This window comes from Ranitomeya imitator, chromosome 2 (genome assembly GCF_032444005.1).
Source record: "Ranitomeya imitator isolate aRanImi1 chromosome 2, aRanImi1.pri, whole genome shotgun sequence".
NCBI lineage: Eukaryota > Metazoa > Chordata > Amphibia > Anura > Dendrobatidae > Ranitomeya > Ranitomeya imitator.
Window position 1 is genome coordinate 250,569,003 of NC_091283.1, and position 17,073 is coordinate 250,586,075.

The following is a 17,073-nucleotide window of genomic DNA, read 5'->3' on the forward strand; positions in this document are numbered from 1 at the left end:
GGAAAATAAAAAATTGGTGGCGAAAAGATTATTTTTGTGAAAAAATATGATTTTTTATTTTTACGGCTCTGCATTATAAACTTCTGTGAAGCACTTGTTGGGTCAAAGTGCTCACCACACCTCTAGATAAGTTCCTTAAGGGGTCTACTTTCCAAAATGGTGTCACTTGTGGGGATTTCAATGTTTAGGCACATCAGGGGCTCTCCAAACGCAACATGGCATCCCATCTCAATTCCAGTCAATTTTGCATTGAAAAGTAAAATGGCGCTCCTTCCCTTCCGAGCTCTGCCATACGCCCAAACAATGGTTTACACCCATATACGGGGTATCAGCGTACTCAGGACAAATTGGCCAACAATTTTTGAGGTTCAATTTCTTCTCTTACTCTTGGGAAAATAAAAAATTGGGGGCGAAAAGATCATTTTTGTGAAAAAATATGATTTTTTATTTTTACGGCTCTGCATTATAAACTTCTGTGAAGCAATTGGTGGGTCAAAGTGGTCACCACACATCTAGATAAGTTCCTTAGGGTGTCTACTTTCCAAAATGGTGTCACTTGTGGGGGGTTTCAATGTTTAGGCACATCAGTGGCTCTCCAAACGCAACATGGTGTCCCATCTCAATTCCTGTCAATTTTGCATTTAAAAGTCAAATGGCGCTCCTTCCCTTCCGAGCTCTGCCATGCGCCCAAACAGTGGTTTACCCCCACATATGGGGTATCAGCGTACTCAGTACAGATTGTACAACAATGTTTGGCATCCATTTTATCCTGTTACCCTTGGTAAAATAAAACAAATTGGAGCTGAAATAAATTTTGTGTGAAAAAAAGTTAAATATTCATTTTTATTTAAACATTCCAAAAATTCCTGTGAAACCCCTGAAGGGTTAATAAACTTCTTGAATGTGGTTTTGAGCACCTTGAGGGGTGCAGTTTTTAGAATGGTGTCACACTTGGGTATTTTCTATCATATAGACCCCTCAAAATGACATCAAATGAGATGTGGTCCCTAAAAAAAAATGGTGTTGTAAAAATGAGAAATTGCTGGTCAACTTTGAACCCTTATAACTCCCTAACAAAAAAAAATTTTGGTTCCAAAATTGTGCTGATGTAAAGGAGACATGTGGGAAATGTTACTTATTAAGTATTTTGCGTGACATATCTCTGTGATTTAAGGGCATAAAAATTTAAAGTTGGAAAATTGCGAAATTTTCAAAATTTTCGCCAAATTTCCGTTTTTTTCACAAATAAACGCAAGTTATATCGAATAAATGTTACTACTAAAATGAAGTACAATATGTCACGAGAAAACAATGTCAGAATCGCCAAGATCCGTTGAAGCGTTCCAGAGTTATAACCTCATAAAGGGACAGTGGTCAGAATTGTAAAAATTGGCCCGGTCATTAACGTGCAAACCACCCTCGGGGCTTAAGGGGTTAAAAAACACTTTTATTTGATTGGATGGGTGAAATATGCTAATTTATTGAGACAGGTTTTTTGGGTTATCAGGAGTTGTATGCAGGGCCGGCGTCAGCACCCGGCACAGCGGGCAAATGCCGGGGCCCTGGGGAGAGGGGGGGGGCCCACTCATGCTGTCATAGATACAGCTGGGAGAGCAGAGCAGGAGATAACATGCTCTCTCCCCCCACAAAGTCACTGCTAGCTGCGTTCTCTTAACCCCTATGTGCCAGCTCTGACTCAAGCATCTTCTCACTCAGTCAGTGCAGCCAGGCAGGCACACATAGGGGTTAAGAGAAGGCAGCCAGTGTGACATTTTGGGCGGAGAGAGCACATTCTCTGCTCTCCCCCCTGGGTGGCTGCAGACAGTGCTGAAGTTTATCAGGCAGATTCGTCCTACTAGTGCAAAGGTATCCAGCAGTGGTTGCAATTGTGGCTCAGTCTGCTGCTGTCTTTCTCCACTGCCTAAAAATGTGGGTGATGTCTGGAGGAGCAGCTGGTGGGGTGCAGCCTGTAGCCGCCCAGCTCACCCAGAATACATGCATGCTGCACCAAACCTGCACCAGTGGGGTAGGAAGAAGCTTAACCCCTTCCCATCTGTATGAAGGTTATTGCTGAACCTTAAAGATAACAATCCGACCCGCATAAATGGGGTTAACCAGATGCCAGGAGGAAGGGGAGCTGCTGCCATGGATAAAACTGAGCTGTGAGCTGTACGTTGGGGCCCTGTGGCCCCAGGCTGGTGACTGGAGGGACTCTGCCCAGTGCTGGCATGTGGGTGATTTCTGCTCCGGAGTCTCAGCTTCTCTCCTCCACATCACACTGTGCAGTCACAGCAACATTGGTTGTCTCTGTCCAGGTCCCAGCAGCTGCCACTGCTTCCACCAAGGACATGGCATCACTTAACCCTTCCCCTGCAGCCACCGGCAACAAATCCACATTATTCCTTGATTAAATCAGGTTCCAACCCAATAGAGGAGCAGACATTTCCTGCTGCCATTAGGGTCCGGGAGGGGGTGACATTGGCTGCCCTGCTACTCTGTAGTGGGTGATGACAAGTGTAACATGGGGTAACGATGAAGGAGAAATGCACAGGATAATAGTGAGAGCGACAGAGGGTAATGTATGGTATGGAGCAGTCAGGGGGTGGGCTGCAGGATCCCCCCATACTGTACATGACTGCTCGGGACAGGGAGGCGTTTAATGAGCTTCTAATGACAGGGCACTAATTGGGTCATTAAGGTTTGTGGAAAGGATTCAGCATCAGGTCCCTCATTAAAGCCCGAGCCGCCTGTTACTTTGTAGCACAGATCGGTTGGGGCCGCAAAACCAAACAACGTTGTTTATATAGAAAAGTCTTTGTTTCATAGAAAAACTCAAAACAGAAAAGCACCTCTCCTGTATATATACACTGCACAGCACCTTTCCTCCTGTATATATACACTGCAGAATCTACAATAGCTGTCACTCATGTAAGAAGTGAAATCTGGCATTGTACTATACATTTCTCTGCCGTATCTGTGCATCATAAATCGGGGTATATGTTAAAGGGGGGGGGCCCACTGAGACTCTTTCGCCCGGGGCCCTCGAAAACCTGGAGCCGGCCCTGGTTGTATGCCAAAATCATCAGTATTAAAACAATAAAAGACGTGACAAATTTCAGTTGGTGGATAATGAATCTATAATATATGAAAGTTTAATTGTAATCATTACATTATGGTAAATAATGAAATTTAACACTATATGCTAATTTTTTGAGAAGGACCTGTACACCAACCTCGCCACATAAAAGTCAAAACACAAAAGTCGCCGCTCAAAACTCGCCACACGCAAAACTAGGCTAACGCAAAACTCGCCACACGTGCAAAACTCATCTCATGGAAAACTCGCCACACGCGGAAAAATTGCCACATGCACAAAAGTTGCAACACATGCAAAAATTGCCTCACACAAAACTTGCAAATACTCAAAACGTACCACACATAAAACTCGCCACGCGCAAAACTTGCTGCACACAACTTGCTACACTAACCTGTCACATGCAACTCGACACACAAAAAGTTGCTACACGCATGTCGCCACACGCAACTCAACACACACAACTTGACACATGAAACTCGCCCTAAAACACACACATGTCTGGTATTATCCTTCAAAAATAAAAATCTGATTAATAAGCAGACAAACTACAAGAACAACAACTGTACCATATAGGAAATACGGCAGCTGTCAGTCACATGACCTGTCTATTATGTGCAAATTGCATCTTCTGAGAAAAAGAGGACTTAAACGCTATAGCGCCACCTGTTGGAAGTAGCGATCCTACAAGTCACAATCAACCCTTTAACGAGTCGTGCAATATGACTTAGGATAAAAGCCAAATCAGTATCTCAATTCGCAGACACGGTGTTTCGGGCTGTTGGCCCTCGTCAGTCTATTATGTGTATGTGTGAGCTAATATATACTATGCAAATTGCCTCTTCAGAGAAAAAGAGGACTTAAACTCTATAGCGCCACCTGTTGGAAGTAGCGATCCTACAAGTCACAATCAACCCTTTAACGAGTCGTGCAATATGACTTAGGATAAAAGCCAAATCAATATCTCAATTCGCAGACACGGTGTTTCAGGCTGTTGGCCCTCGTCAGTGCGAAGCATGAGAACTGATTTGGCTAGGTGAGAGGCTCTGGACTGGGGTCTATGGGGTATCGTTTCTCCTTATGGAGAGTGACATACCATCTCTGGCTTGTCAAGGTAAGGAGGCTTATTCGCCGTGCAATGTTCCTCTGGGAAATATAATATGCAAATTGCCTCTTCTGAGAAATATATATATATTTATAAATATATATCTATCTAATATATACAGTCAGGGGAGAGGGCTTCCTGTTGGCTGGGGATTTATCAGGCTGCCAATTTAGCTTACAAATACTAAGGTAAAAATACTGAGCAAATAACATGTGAATGAGGTCTAATACAGGAGGAGATGACACACAGATATATACTATATACAGGAGGAGATGTCACACAGATATATACTATATACAGGAGGAGATGACACACTGGTATATACTATATACAGGGGAGAGGGCACACAGGTATGTACTATATCCAGGGGAGATGACACACACATATATACTATAAACAGGGGAGATGACACACAGGTATATACTATATACAGGAGAGATTACATACAGGTATATACTATATACAGGAGAGATTACATACAGGTATATACTATATACAGGAGGAGATGACACACACTTATATACTATATACAGGGAAGATGACACACTTGTGTATACTATATACAGAGGAGATGACATACAGGTACATACTATATACAGGGGAGATGACACACAGGTATATACTATATACAGGGGAGATGACACAAAGGTATATACTATATACAGGGGAGATGACATGCAGGTATATACTATATAGATGGGAGATGACACACAGATATATACTATATACAGGAGGAGATGACATACAGGTATATACTATATAAAGGAGGAGATGACACACACTTATATACAGGGGAGATGACACATAGGTATATACTATATACAGGAGGAGATGACACACTGGTATATATTATATACAGGAGCAGATGACACACAGGTATATACTATATACAGGAGGAGATGACTTACAGGTATATACTATATACAGGAGGAGCTGACACATATATACTATATACAGGAGGAGATGACACATAGTTATTGTAAGATTGCTTTCACTAAGTGTATTGGGGGACACTCGCTTGGCACGGGATTAACGTAGTCAGGCACGATTTTTGAACACAAAACAGTCCATACGGTTTATTAAAGTGTCATAAACCGAGTTATACAGTTCATATTATACATTCCATAGAACACAATAGGCACCAACTGGTGATGTTAACTTGCAGCTTTATCTTGTACACTCGTTTACGGCTTTGTTTCACGGACACTAAACATGCTGGATCTCTCACTTCGCCCAGTTACCATGGGTGTCCGTACGCCGTACACTTCACCAATGTCCCAAGTCACATACAGCGCATATGACACTGGGTTCTGGTCTCTAAACACACCGAACCTAACTCCGTTCAGTCACCGTGGGAGACCACACAGTTCATGGAACATCACAAGCACCAACAGTCAATGGTACCTTATGGGAGCTCCTGCTCCACCTGCTGACTCCTCGTCAGTCTACTCCTCCGGGAAAGCTGCCTTACGGGGTTCACCAACTTGCCTGGCCGGCACAGATCAGTCAGTCCAGAGCCACCGAAGGACGGTAGCTTTCCCCACATAGACCATCCAGAACCAGAGTCTTACTGTGTGCTATTCAGGGATCCTACTCCCAGGAAATCCAACACACTGGCATCTCCTCCTCACATGAACCACACATGTGCCCTGTTCCAGGTGCAATGCAGGACCTCGTCCAACACCCCAGGCCACCAGGTCCAAAGCCCCACCATGTGCTAATCAGGACTCCTACTCCCAGGAAATCCAACACAGATGGTTCAGTGTGCTATTCAGGGATCCGGTCCTACTCCCAAGACCTCCGAACACACAGGCTCTCCAGGACCTTCCACTGGAACCACACAGGGACATGTGACCCACACCCTGGTCACATTATATGCCCTTAACCACTCCCCTGGATGGAAGTGTGGATGTGTGGCTAGTTTGTCCCACCCATCTCACACAACTAGCCTACTAAGTCTCCCTTACCACTACACCATACATATACACATTCTTGAGGGACTACAGATCCCAGAACAACCACATTGCATCAGACTTACTACGCAGACTCCCTCTGCGACACATATTGGCCATTCACAACACAGCCAGTCACTGTTTCACCACCAATATCACAATAGATATGCCTCCATGCACATCCCAAAGAGCACTCACTGTGCGCCCTAGCTGTCACAGGGTTCACTGCATCACAGTATATAGAGGAGGAGATGACATACAGCAGGTATATACTATATACAGGGGAGATGACATACAGGTATATACTATATACAGGAGATGACATACAGCAGGGGTGTCAAACTGCATTCCTCGAGGGCCTCAGACCATGCGTGTTTTCAAGATTTCCTTAGCATTGCACAAGGTGCTGGAATCATTATCTGCAGGTTATTAAATTATCACCTGTGCAATGCAAGGAAATCCTGAAAACATGACCTGTTTGCAGCCCTCGAGGAATGCAGTTTGACACCCCTGACATACAGTTATATACTATATATAGGAGGAGATGACCAGGGCCGGACTGGGACTAAAATTCCGCCCTGGCATTTGAGGTCACACAGGCCCACTTGTCGCATGGTGACTGTATAATATCTTTGTACACTTGTAGGTTACAAGAAGTGAGGGGAGTGTAACACGACTATATAGCATAATTACAGCTGTATCCAGCATTACAGCTCAGTCCCCATAGAATGTAATACAGTACAGCCCCCATAGAATGTAATACAGCACAGCCCCATAGAATGCAATGCAGCACAGCCCCCATAGAATGTAATACAGCACAGCCCCCATAGAATGTAATGCAGCACAGCCCCCATAGAATGTAATGCAGCACAGCCCCCATAGAATGTAATGCAGCACAGTCCCCATAGAATGTAATGCAGCACAGCCCCCATAGAATATAATGCAGCTCAGTCCCCATAGAATGTAATGCAGCACAGCCCCCATAGAATGTAATGCAGCCAGCCCCCATAGAATGTAATGCAGCCAGTTCCCATAGAATGTAATACAGTACAGCCCCCATAGAATGTAATACAGCACAGCCCCCATAGAATGTAATACAGCACAGCCCCCATAGAATGTAATGCAGCCAGCCCCATAGAATGTAATACAGCACAGCTCCGATAGAATGTAATACAGCACAGCCCCCATAGAATGTAATACAGCACAGCCCCATAGAATGTAATACAGCCAGCCCCCATAGAATGTAATGCAGCACAGCCCCCATAGAATGTAATGGAGCTCAGTCCCCATAGAATGTAATGCAGCACAGCCCCCATAGAATGTAATGCAGCACAGCCCCCATAGAATGTAATGCAGCACAGCCCCCATAGAATGTAATGCAGCACAGCCCCCATAGAATGTAATGCAGCACAGCCCACATAGAATGTAATGCAGCACAGCCCCCATAGAATGTAATGCAGCACAACCCCATAGAATGTAATGCAGCACAGCCCCATAGAATGTAATGCAGCACAGCCCCCATAGAATGTAATGCAGCACAGCCCCCATAGAATGTAATGCAGCACAGTCCCCATAGAATGTAATACAGCACAGCTCCCATAGAATGTAATACAGCACAGCCCCCATAGAATGTAATGCAGCACAGCCCCCATAGAATGTAATGCAGCACAGCCCCATAGAATGTAATGCAGCACAGCCCCCATAGAATGTAATGCAGCACAGCCCCCATAGAATGTAATGCAGCACAGTCCCCATAGAATGTAATACAGCACAGCCCCATAGAATGTAATGCAGCACAGCCCCCATAGAATGTAATGCAGCACAGCCCCCATAGAATGTAATGCAGCACAGTCCCCATAGAATGTAATACAGCACAGCTCCCATAGAATGTAATACAGCACAGCCCCCACAGAATGTAATACAGCACAGCCCCATAGAATGTAATACAGCCAGCCCCCATAGAATGTAATACAGCACAGCCCCCATAGAATGTAATGCAGCACAGCCCCCATAGAATCCCCATAGAATGTAATACAGCCAGCCCCCATAGAATGTAATACAGCACAGCCCCCATAGAATGTAATACAGCACAGCCCCCATAGAATGTAATACAGCACAGCCCCCATAGAATGTAATACAGCACAGCCCCCATAGAATGTAATGCAGCACAGCCCCCATAGAATGTAATGCAGCCCAGCCCCCATAGAATGTAATGCAGCACAGCCCCCATAGAATGTAATGCAGCACAGCCCCCATAGAATGTAATGCAGCCCCCCATAGCAACACTCTGGTACAGCTGCCCTTTTTCTGCTGTGTTTTTCCTCACACCCCCGTCCACACACCTCTACATTGCTTGTGCTTGGCATGCAGAGGCTCCTTCCCTGTCCCTGGTACCTGTAGTTCACCATCACCACAGCAGCTCCTCGCATTACACGCCCGATGTTGGCTCCTATTAGGGTCTTGCTGCAGCCACTATTGCGACACCTTACATGCCTGGCTGTCTGGTGCTGCAGGGGTTAGGCTACGTTCACATTAGCGTCATGCGACGCAGCGTCGTCGACGCACAATGACGCATGCATCATGCGCCCCTATCTTTATCATTGGGGACGCATGCGTTGCGTTGGTATGCGTTTTTGTAAAAACGCACGACGCATGCGTCGTTTCACCGCACCTGGGTGGCGTCGGAGACGCCACATGTTGCATTTTTGTAGCGTCTATAAAACGCATGCATCGCACTTGCGTCGCTCGTGCGTCGTCATTGCGTTACAATCTCTCATTGAAACCAATTGACAACGCACGAGACGCAAGTGCGTGCGTCGTGCGTGCGTTGTGCGACGCATGCGTTGTTAAATAAAATTAAACAAAAAAGTGTCTAGACAGTGTCTAGACAGTGAAGACAGTGATAAAAACATCCCCCATATATAAAGAAAATGTTTGGATTGTTTGTCACTTCTGCTGCAGCATCTACAGACAACACATCAGACCAGACTTCTTCATCTGCTGTCCAGAGATGTAAGTATAGAATGATTCTGTGCATTTTCTACATGTTTTATTTTTTAATTGTTTTTGCAAGTTGTGTATAATATTCTGCACTGTGGTTGTGTAAAGACATTGTTGTATTTTTAGTCTGGTTGTGATGTATGGCGTTGTAAAGGATGGCGTTTCATTGTCTCCGGCCTTGATTATTGTTCTTTCCAGGATAGATTTTTCTTTTCCATTGGTTTGGGGGTGTTTTTTGTATTCAGTTGTGATGTATTTTTCTTTCGTTATATGATGGCGTTTAATTGTCTCCCGCCCTGTCGGTTTTATTGTAAAGTATGGTAGTATAGAATGATTCTGTGCCCTTTTATTAAATGTAATAATTTATATTGCAAGTTGTGTATTATGTTCTGCATTGTGGTTGTGTAAATACATTGTTGTATGTTTCTGGTTGTGATGTATGGCGTTGTATGGCCTTTTATTGTCTCCTGCCCTGTCGGTTTTATTGTAAAGTATGGTAGTATAGAATGATTCTGCGCCCTTTTATTAAATGTAATAATTTTTATTGCAAGTTGTGTATTATGTTCTGCACTGTGGTTGTGTAAAGACATTGTTGTATGTTTCTGGTTGTGATGTATGGCGTTGTATGGCCTTTTATTGTCTCCGGCCCTGTCGGTTTTATTGTGTAAAGTATGGTGGTGTATCCAGGATTGCCGTTTCTGTCCTTAATTTTTGGGGGTTGTTAATTTTTTTTTCTTTCAAAAATCTATTGTGTTTTTTGGGTTGCTCCGTGCATACTGTTGTTCCAAATTTTTTTTTGCTTTTTTAAATATAAATGTTTGCTTTTTTAATCAGTTTGGTATTTAAGGTCTTTATATTTAGGGTTTTTTTTTTGTTAATTTTTTTTTTAATTGTCACGTATGGCGGTATGGTTTTGCTGTTCTTTTGACTTTTTGCAATCAATGTAGTAAACATTTTTGTAAACAAAACTGTCTTTTTGGATTACGACATAGGGTCTGTTGTGTATTTGTTTTGTTATCTTTAGGCTTTTGTTTACTCTGGCATTGTGTTGTCTCTGCCATTGTTTTTTGTTTCAATGTGGCAGTGTTGTTTGCTCAGCGTTAGTTCAGTTGGCATTAGTGCAATGTTGTTTGTGGTTGAAATGTAAATGTATTTTTTTTATATATTTTACTATGTTCCGCTGTATTGTGCATAGGATAAATTTTATTTTGTTTTTTATTTCAGAATTGCATTAGTAATGGCCAGCGAGTCAAGCCCTACCCCACCGCTGAGGAGTCCGGTGAGTACATGATCTACTGTTGCTTACTATTCGGTGTCATTTGTAGATGGGTCACTCAACTTTTTTTAAACTATTTTACAGGCTTCTTCAAGTGAGGAGGAGAGCCAGGAGGAACATAGCCCTCAGGAGCAGAGACCACGGGACCAAGCTGTGGTGGCAGGACGGCGAGTAAGTTTTTATGTCAAACCTATTCCTTTTTTTTCTTTAACTTTTTTTTTGGGGGGGTATGGGGGGTGGTGGGAGGGGGGGGGTTGGAGGTGGTAGGTGGTGGTGGAGGAGGTAGGGAGAACAATTTTTATCTTTCAAACATTAATATTTTCCAATTATTCTAGGTTTCACAGCGGGCCCATGATGACCCACTGGACATAGACCTCATGGTGGCATCCATACAGGAACGTTGTGGGACAGCCGTGACCCCCGGCACGCGGACCAGGGCGTGTTGCGCCGTTTGTGGATTGAGGTGGCAAAATCGCTGTGGGATGGCTTCGACAGCGCTTCCCCCGCAGGCAAAGATAAATTTCGTAAGTATTTCCAAAATGCTGCTCTGACCCATCATGCCAGGATACACAACCGTCTGTGATGTCTTCTATTGGGATTGCACACGGTTGCGTTATCAATTTAAATATTTTCTCTCAAACTAATTTTTTTTTTTTACTTTATACACAGTTAAACAATTGAAGACCAGATGGCGCTCCATGAAGGACCGTTTCAAGAGGGGCCTGAAAAAGGAGGGACAGATTCGTAGTGGTGCTGCAGCTTCAAGGACCTCAATCTACAAATACAATCGTATTTTGCAATTCCTGCGACCGGTCCTTGAAAGCCGAGAGTAAGTATAGTACCTATTCACACACCTAGTTTTGAAAACATGCATATTCACGTACTATATTACAGCCACGTAGTTTATTGCCCAGCCATTTATTTTGGCAAGTACGAAGTATAGAAATGAAGAAAAAAATTCAAGCTCAACGAGGCGTGAAAAGTAAAAACTAAATACTTTATTCACTTCAATCAGAAGCAGAGGATGAAACATCAGCACAATACAATAAAAACACTATCTACGCGTTTCAGGTGACAGGGAACATCAGACATCATGATTAAGGGTGCCCTGTCACCTGAAACGCGTAGATAGTGTTTTTATTGTATTGTGCTGATGTTTCATCCTCTGCTTCTGATTGAAGTGAATAAAGTATTTAGTTTTTACTTTTCACGCCTCGTTGAGCTGGAATTTTTTCTTCATTTCTGGTCTTCTCACGCTTGACACAGCGTCTCCGTGCTCCGAGCCTTCTGGGATTACTACTATGGTGAGCTGGACTTCCTCTTTTTTTTCCTGAAGTACAAAGTATACAGAACACAGAAAGATAGTAGATTGGCCATGCCCGGGCAATATTTCATAGTGGAGTAGTATATTGCCCATCCAGGTGTATCCCAGATTTTTTTAAAAAAAGGAACAATATAATAGACACGGCATACCTTCTACTCCAAGGCAGGTTATGTTCCCATGGTTGCTCAGCTCGCAGGACCTGTGATGACGTCTAGGTCACATGACCGTGACGTCATGGCAGTTCCGACGATAAGCGTAATTGTCAGGCGTTACAAACGGCAAACATGGGTGACTATTTTGAAATAAATAAATGTATTCTATTTTTAATATTGATGCGGCATATGCAGTGTCAATATTAAAAATTGGTTAACATTAACGGCGGCAATGGATACCGCCGGTAAAGTTAATTAATGACAGTGGAGTATGCGGGCAACGGGCCTTCACTGCGGGGAGTAAGGAGCGGGCATTTTAATCAGGCCTGTCCCCCGCGCTGATTGGTCGCATCAGCCATGTCAGGCAGCTGGCCGGTTCAATCAGCAAACCGTTACGACTGACTGAACAAACAAACCCTTAACAGTAATAGTGTGTGATGCAATGTTTAGTTTTACACAGGTGGTGACGAATGTGAAATGTTATATTTTGTATACTAATGGTTTCCTTATGTTTTCACAGAACACACAGCAGCACCCGCGAGCCTGTCCGACCCTCTGGAGCGGTCCTTTGTGAATCGCCATCTGACCCGTCACAGCCATCCCACAGCGAGAGCAGGTCTGCACCACCACAATCTGGCGAACCGGCAGCCGGTCCATCAGATGTTCCCCTGGCCGAGGCCTCTGTTGCTCCTTCCTTCGGGTCTTCCCGACAGCGTCAGCGGGCCTCAGACAGGGCGGTCCTGCCCGAATTTTTACATTTGAGCACGGTCTTCCAGAATTGTTTCAAGGCGCTGGGCGATAGAATGGACACAGCTCTGTCCAATATCGACCGGCGTCTTGAAACAATGGAATCGGAGCTCTCGAGGCCGGCCAAACATTTTTTTAGTGCCATTGAGAAGGGCATGGTGGAACATCTTACGCCGGAACTCCAGATTTCGGTGATGCAGGCCTGCAACAATGCATACGTCACTGCTCTGCAGCAGGCTCGGGTCATGCAGTCAGCAACTGCAATGCCCGCAGTACCATCGCAGGCTACCATGGCTCCGACTCCTGCTGCACAGCACCAACACAGAGCTCTGCGTGCCGAGGGCCACCGCCGCCGCCACCACCACCATAGAACAGAGCCCCAAACTTCTGCTCCTGCCAGGCCTTCAAGGGCACAAAGACGGGAAGCCGACCCACACCCAGAGGGAGAGAGGAGGAAAAAAAAGAAGACCAGCACTACAGCGTCGGCTATGGCTGCTCCAAAAACCAGCACACAAAGTACCCAGCCTGGGTCTACCCGGAGCACACCCAGTACTCAGCCTGGGTCTACCCGGAGCACACCCAGTACTCAGCCTGGGTCTACCCGGAACAGGAGTAGCCAGCCTAGGACACTGGTCGTCCCTCCTCCCTCACCTCCTGCGTTGGCAGTATCGCCACCGTCTACTGGCTGGATTGATGTCGGCATCCCGTCTAGTGTATTAGAGTATGCTGGTTCCTCCCCTTCGTCCTCCTCCTCGTTCTCCTCAACACACACCAAAAGTGGTGGATATCAATCCCCCTTAATCGCTGACATTAATACCCCATAACATTTACCCATTTTTTATTTTTGTGTCCCCAATAAATTTGTTAATTTGTTCAAAAATACTGAGTTTTTCTTTGTCTAAAATAAAGTTTGCACCAAATCACACCGTGCGCCGTATAAACAAATCTTGTGTTTGTAACACCTGATGTGCAATGTCTGACACTATTTTATCAATATTTTTTTACATGTTTTTTAGGGCTGTCGCTCATTGTACTATGAGATGTTACAAACACAAAGAGCATTGCACAATATATCAATTTTAAAAGGTACCATCACACAACGATTTCATTAACGATATAGTTGTTTTTTGTCACTTAGCAACGTTATGTTTTCTGAAATCGTCCAACGATCAGGCCCCTGCTGGGAGATTGTAGGTCTCAGCGAATGATCAGTACCTTTTTTGGGTAACTGATCACACGCTGTCATTGTTGGATCGGCGTGTTTGACACCGATCCAGCGATGTCTTTGCTGTAAACAAGGGAATATCGGGTTACTAGCGCAGTGTTTTAAACAATCAAAAAAGTGAAAAATACCAAAAAATACTACATACTTATTACGGTGTCAACCACGTCCCTCGCCGTCATCTTCCCGCAGTGACTGACACTGTCATTCCCGGCCGTAAAGTAAAGCAGAGGACACCGTTGACTTAATAAACGCTGTGCTGTGCTTTAGGGCTGGCACAGTACGGAAAGCTGACGGCGATGGACGTGTCACACACCGGAATGTAAGGGTATTTTTTTTTTTTTTTTACATTTACAATGGTAAACAGGGAAAACATCGTGAGTGCGGCCATGCGCTTCATAACACAATGTTTACCCAGATTACACGGGGACTTGCTCTTTTTTGGTCGCTGGAGAGCTGTCTTTATGACAGCTCTCCAGCAACCACGCGACGACTAACAATGATCACGGTCAGGTCGTATCACTGGTCATGATCGTTGGTTAATCGCTTTATTACGGTACCTTAAGAATATTGGTCAGGTGAGGTGGTAGCAATGTTCACTGTGTCGCCACTATTTGACTCTGGACGTATTCTAGCATCCTGAGTCCAATAGTGTTAACTCAGTAGAGTTTTGCAAACATGATCGTCTCCCTCCTTGTCAAGCCAGGTTCCATATGCAAATAGTCTGCAAGATTAAAAATGGTTGACAAGGTGGGAGACGATCATGTTATATTTCAAAACTATGGAACACACGGCTGAATAATTTGTTTGTTTTGTCACAGTCAATTTGGGTACTGGTGCTCACATTACTAAATTTTGTGGGACACACATTAGTTTCTAGAACATTGGATTTTAAATTTTGTTTACTTTGGAAAAACATATGGGAGATTTGTTTTGTTAAAACGGAAAGGCACAAGAACTTTATTTCAAAACACAACGCAGTAGAAATTAAGGGGACAATTACAACATTTAAATAACATTACATAGGCTGGTAAAATGTCATGGACTCAACAGTGTTTACATGGCAGTGTTTTTATTGTATCATACCAAGATGAATTAAACCATTTGATCTTGCCATGAAACACGCCCAATATCTGAAACAAAGTATGCAGCAAATCGGTCCCTCATATGAGCAATGTCCAAAGTTGTCCTCAGAGGATGATCTTGATAATCAGGCAATGGATTTGGTATGGGTTCATCAAGTTCCACGTTGACTCTCTCTTTATCAATAATATAATTGTGGAGAACCACACAAGCCTTCACCACCTCATCCACTGTCTCAATTTTCAAATTTATTGCGGATCCTAAGATACGCCATTTTGAGACAAGGATTCCAAAGGCACACTCCACAGTTCTTCTGGCCCTGGACAGTCTATAATTAAAAATATTTTTTGTGCGGTCCAACCCCCGACTGGAGTACGGTTTCAGTAGGTTGGCACTCATTTGAAAAGCCTCATCCCCAACCACAACAAATGGCATGGCCGGGCCTTCGGTGTTGGGAAGAGGTCGTGGCTGGGGGAAATTAAAATTGTTCTCGTATAATCTTCGGCCCATGTCAGACTCCTTAAATGTCCGTGAATCATTTGCACGGCCAAACGCTCCAATGTCCACGGCGATAAACCTGCAGTCCGCACCTGCAATTGCCATGAGCACGGTGGAAAAGTATTTTTTATAATTGAAAAACAGAGATCCACTTCTTGCAGGCTTTGTAATCCTAATGTGCTTCCCATCCACTGCTCCAATACATTTAGGGAAAGAACACAGTTGTTCAAATTTTTGGGCGTTGGCCTCCCATGACTGTTGTGAATTCTGTGGCTGAATTCACTCCTGTGGTCACAAGTGGTACTGCAGCTTCTGAGCTTCCTCCCTCAGGTGTTCTGGTGAGCTCGTTAACTGCTTCATTACTTAACTCCGCCTGATGCTGCTATCCTTGCTCCTTGTCAATGTTTCAGTGTTGGATCTGAGCTTCTCCTGATTGTTCCTGTGACCTGCTGCTCTGTATAGTTAAGTGCTTTTTGCTTTTTTGTTGCTTTTTTTCTGTCCAGCTTGTCTTTTGTTTTGCTGGAAGCTCTGAGACGCAAAGGGTGTACCGCCGTGCCGTTAGTTCGGCACGGTGGGTTTTTTTTGCCCCTTTGCGTGGTTTTGCTTTAGGGTTTTTTGTAGACTGCAAAGTTCGCTTTACTGTCCTCGCTCTGTCCTAGAATATCGGGTCCCACTTTGCTGAATCTATTTCATCCCTACGTTTTGTCTTTTCATCTTACCCACAGTCATTATATGTGGGGGGCTGCCTTTTCCTTTGGGGAATTTCTCTGGGGCAAGTCAGGCCTATTTTTCTATCTTCAGGCTAGCTAGTTTCTTAGGCTGTGCCGAGTTGCCTAGGTAGTTGTTAGGCGCAATCCACAGCCGCTTTTAGTTGTGTTTAGGATAGGATCAGGTGTGCAGTCTACAGAGTTTCCACGTCTCAGAGCTCGTTCTTGTATTTTTGGGTATTTGTCAGATCACTGTGTGCGCTCTGATCGCTAAGCACACTGTGTTTCTGGATTGCCTTCATAACACCTGTCATTAGCAAACATAACAGTACAAGGAGCCTAACTAATGATTCTCAATAGAGGGAAAGAAAAAGTCACAACATTTTTTTTTTTTTTTTTTTTTTTCTTTTCTGCTCTGTGTTCACTTTTTTTTTTCCCCTAGACATTTGGGTGATTCTGGACACAGGTGTGGACATGGATATTCAGGGTCTGTGCTCTTCAATGGATAATCTCGTTATAAATGTACAAAAAATTCAAGATACTATTGATCAGAAATCTATGTTAGAACCAAGAATTCCTATTCCTGATTTGTTTTTTGGAGATAGAACTAAGTTTCTAAGTTTCAAAAATAATTGTAAGCTATTTCTGGCCTTGAAACCTCATTCTTCTGGTAATCCTATTCAACAGGTTTTGATTATTATTTCTTTTTTGCGCGGCGACCCTCAAGACTGGGCATTTTCTCTTGCGCCAGGAGACCCTGCATTGAGTAGTGTCGATGCGTTTTTCCTGGCGCTCGGATTGCTGTACGATGAGCCTAATTCAGTGGATCAGGCTGAGAAAAATTTGCTGGCTTTGTGTCAGGGTCAGGATGAGATAGAAGTATATTGTCAGAAATTTAGGAAATGGTCAGTAC

General features: G+C 44.1%; 1 protein-coding gene across 1 annotated transcript in view; it reads left to right on the plus strand.

The window, feature by feature from the left end:
- Window positions 1-17,073, plus strand: part of LOC138662919 (gastrula zinc finger protein XlCGF57.1-like) — a 380,865-nt gene that overhangs the window by 226,837 nt on the left and 136,955 nt on the right. Inside the window, exon 2 of the mRNA XM_069748920.1 lies at window positions 8,166-8,179. Within this exon, the coding sequence (XP_069605021.1) occupies window positions 8,166-8,179 (14 nt within the window). The remainder of the gene's footprint in view (window positions 1-8,165; window positions 8,180-17,073) is intronic.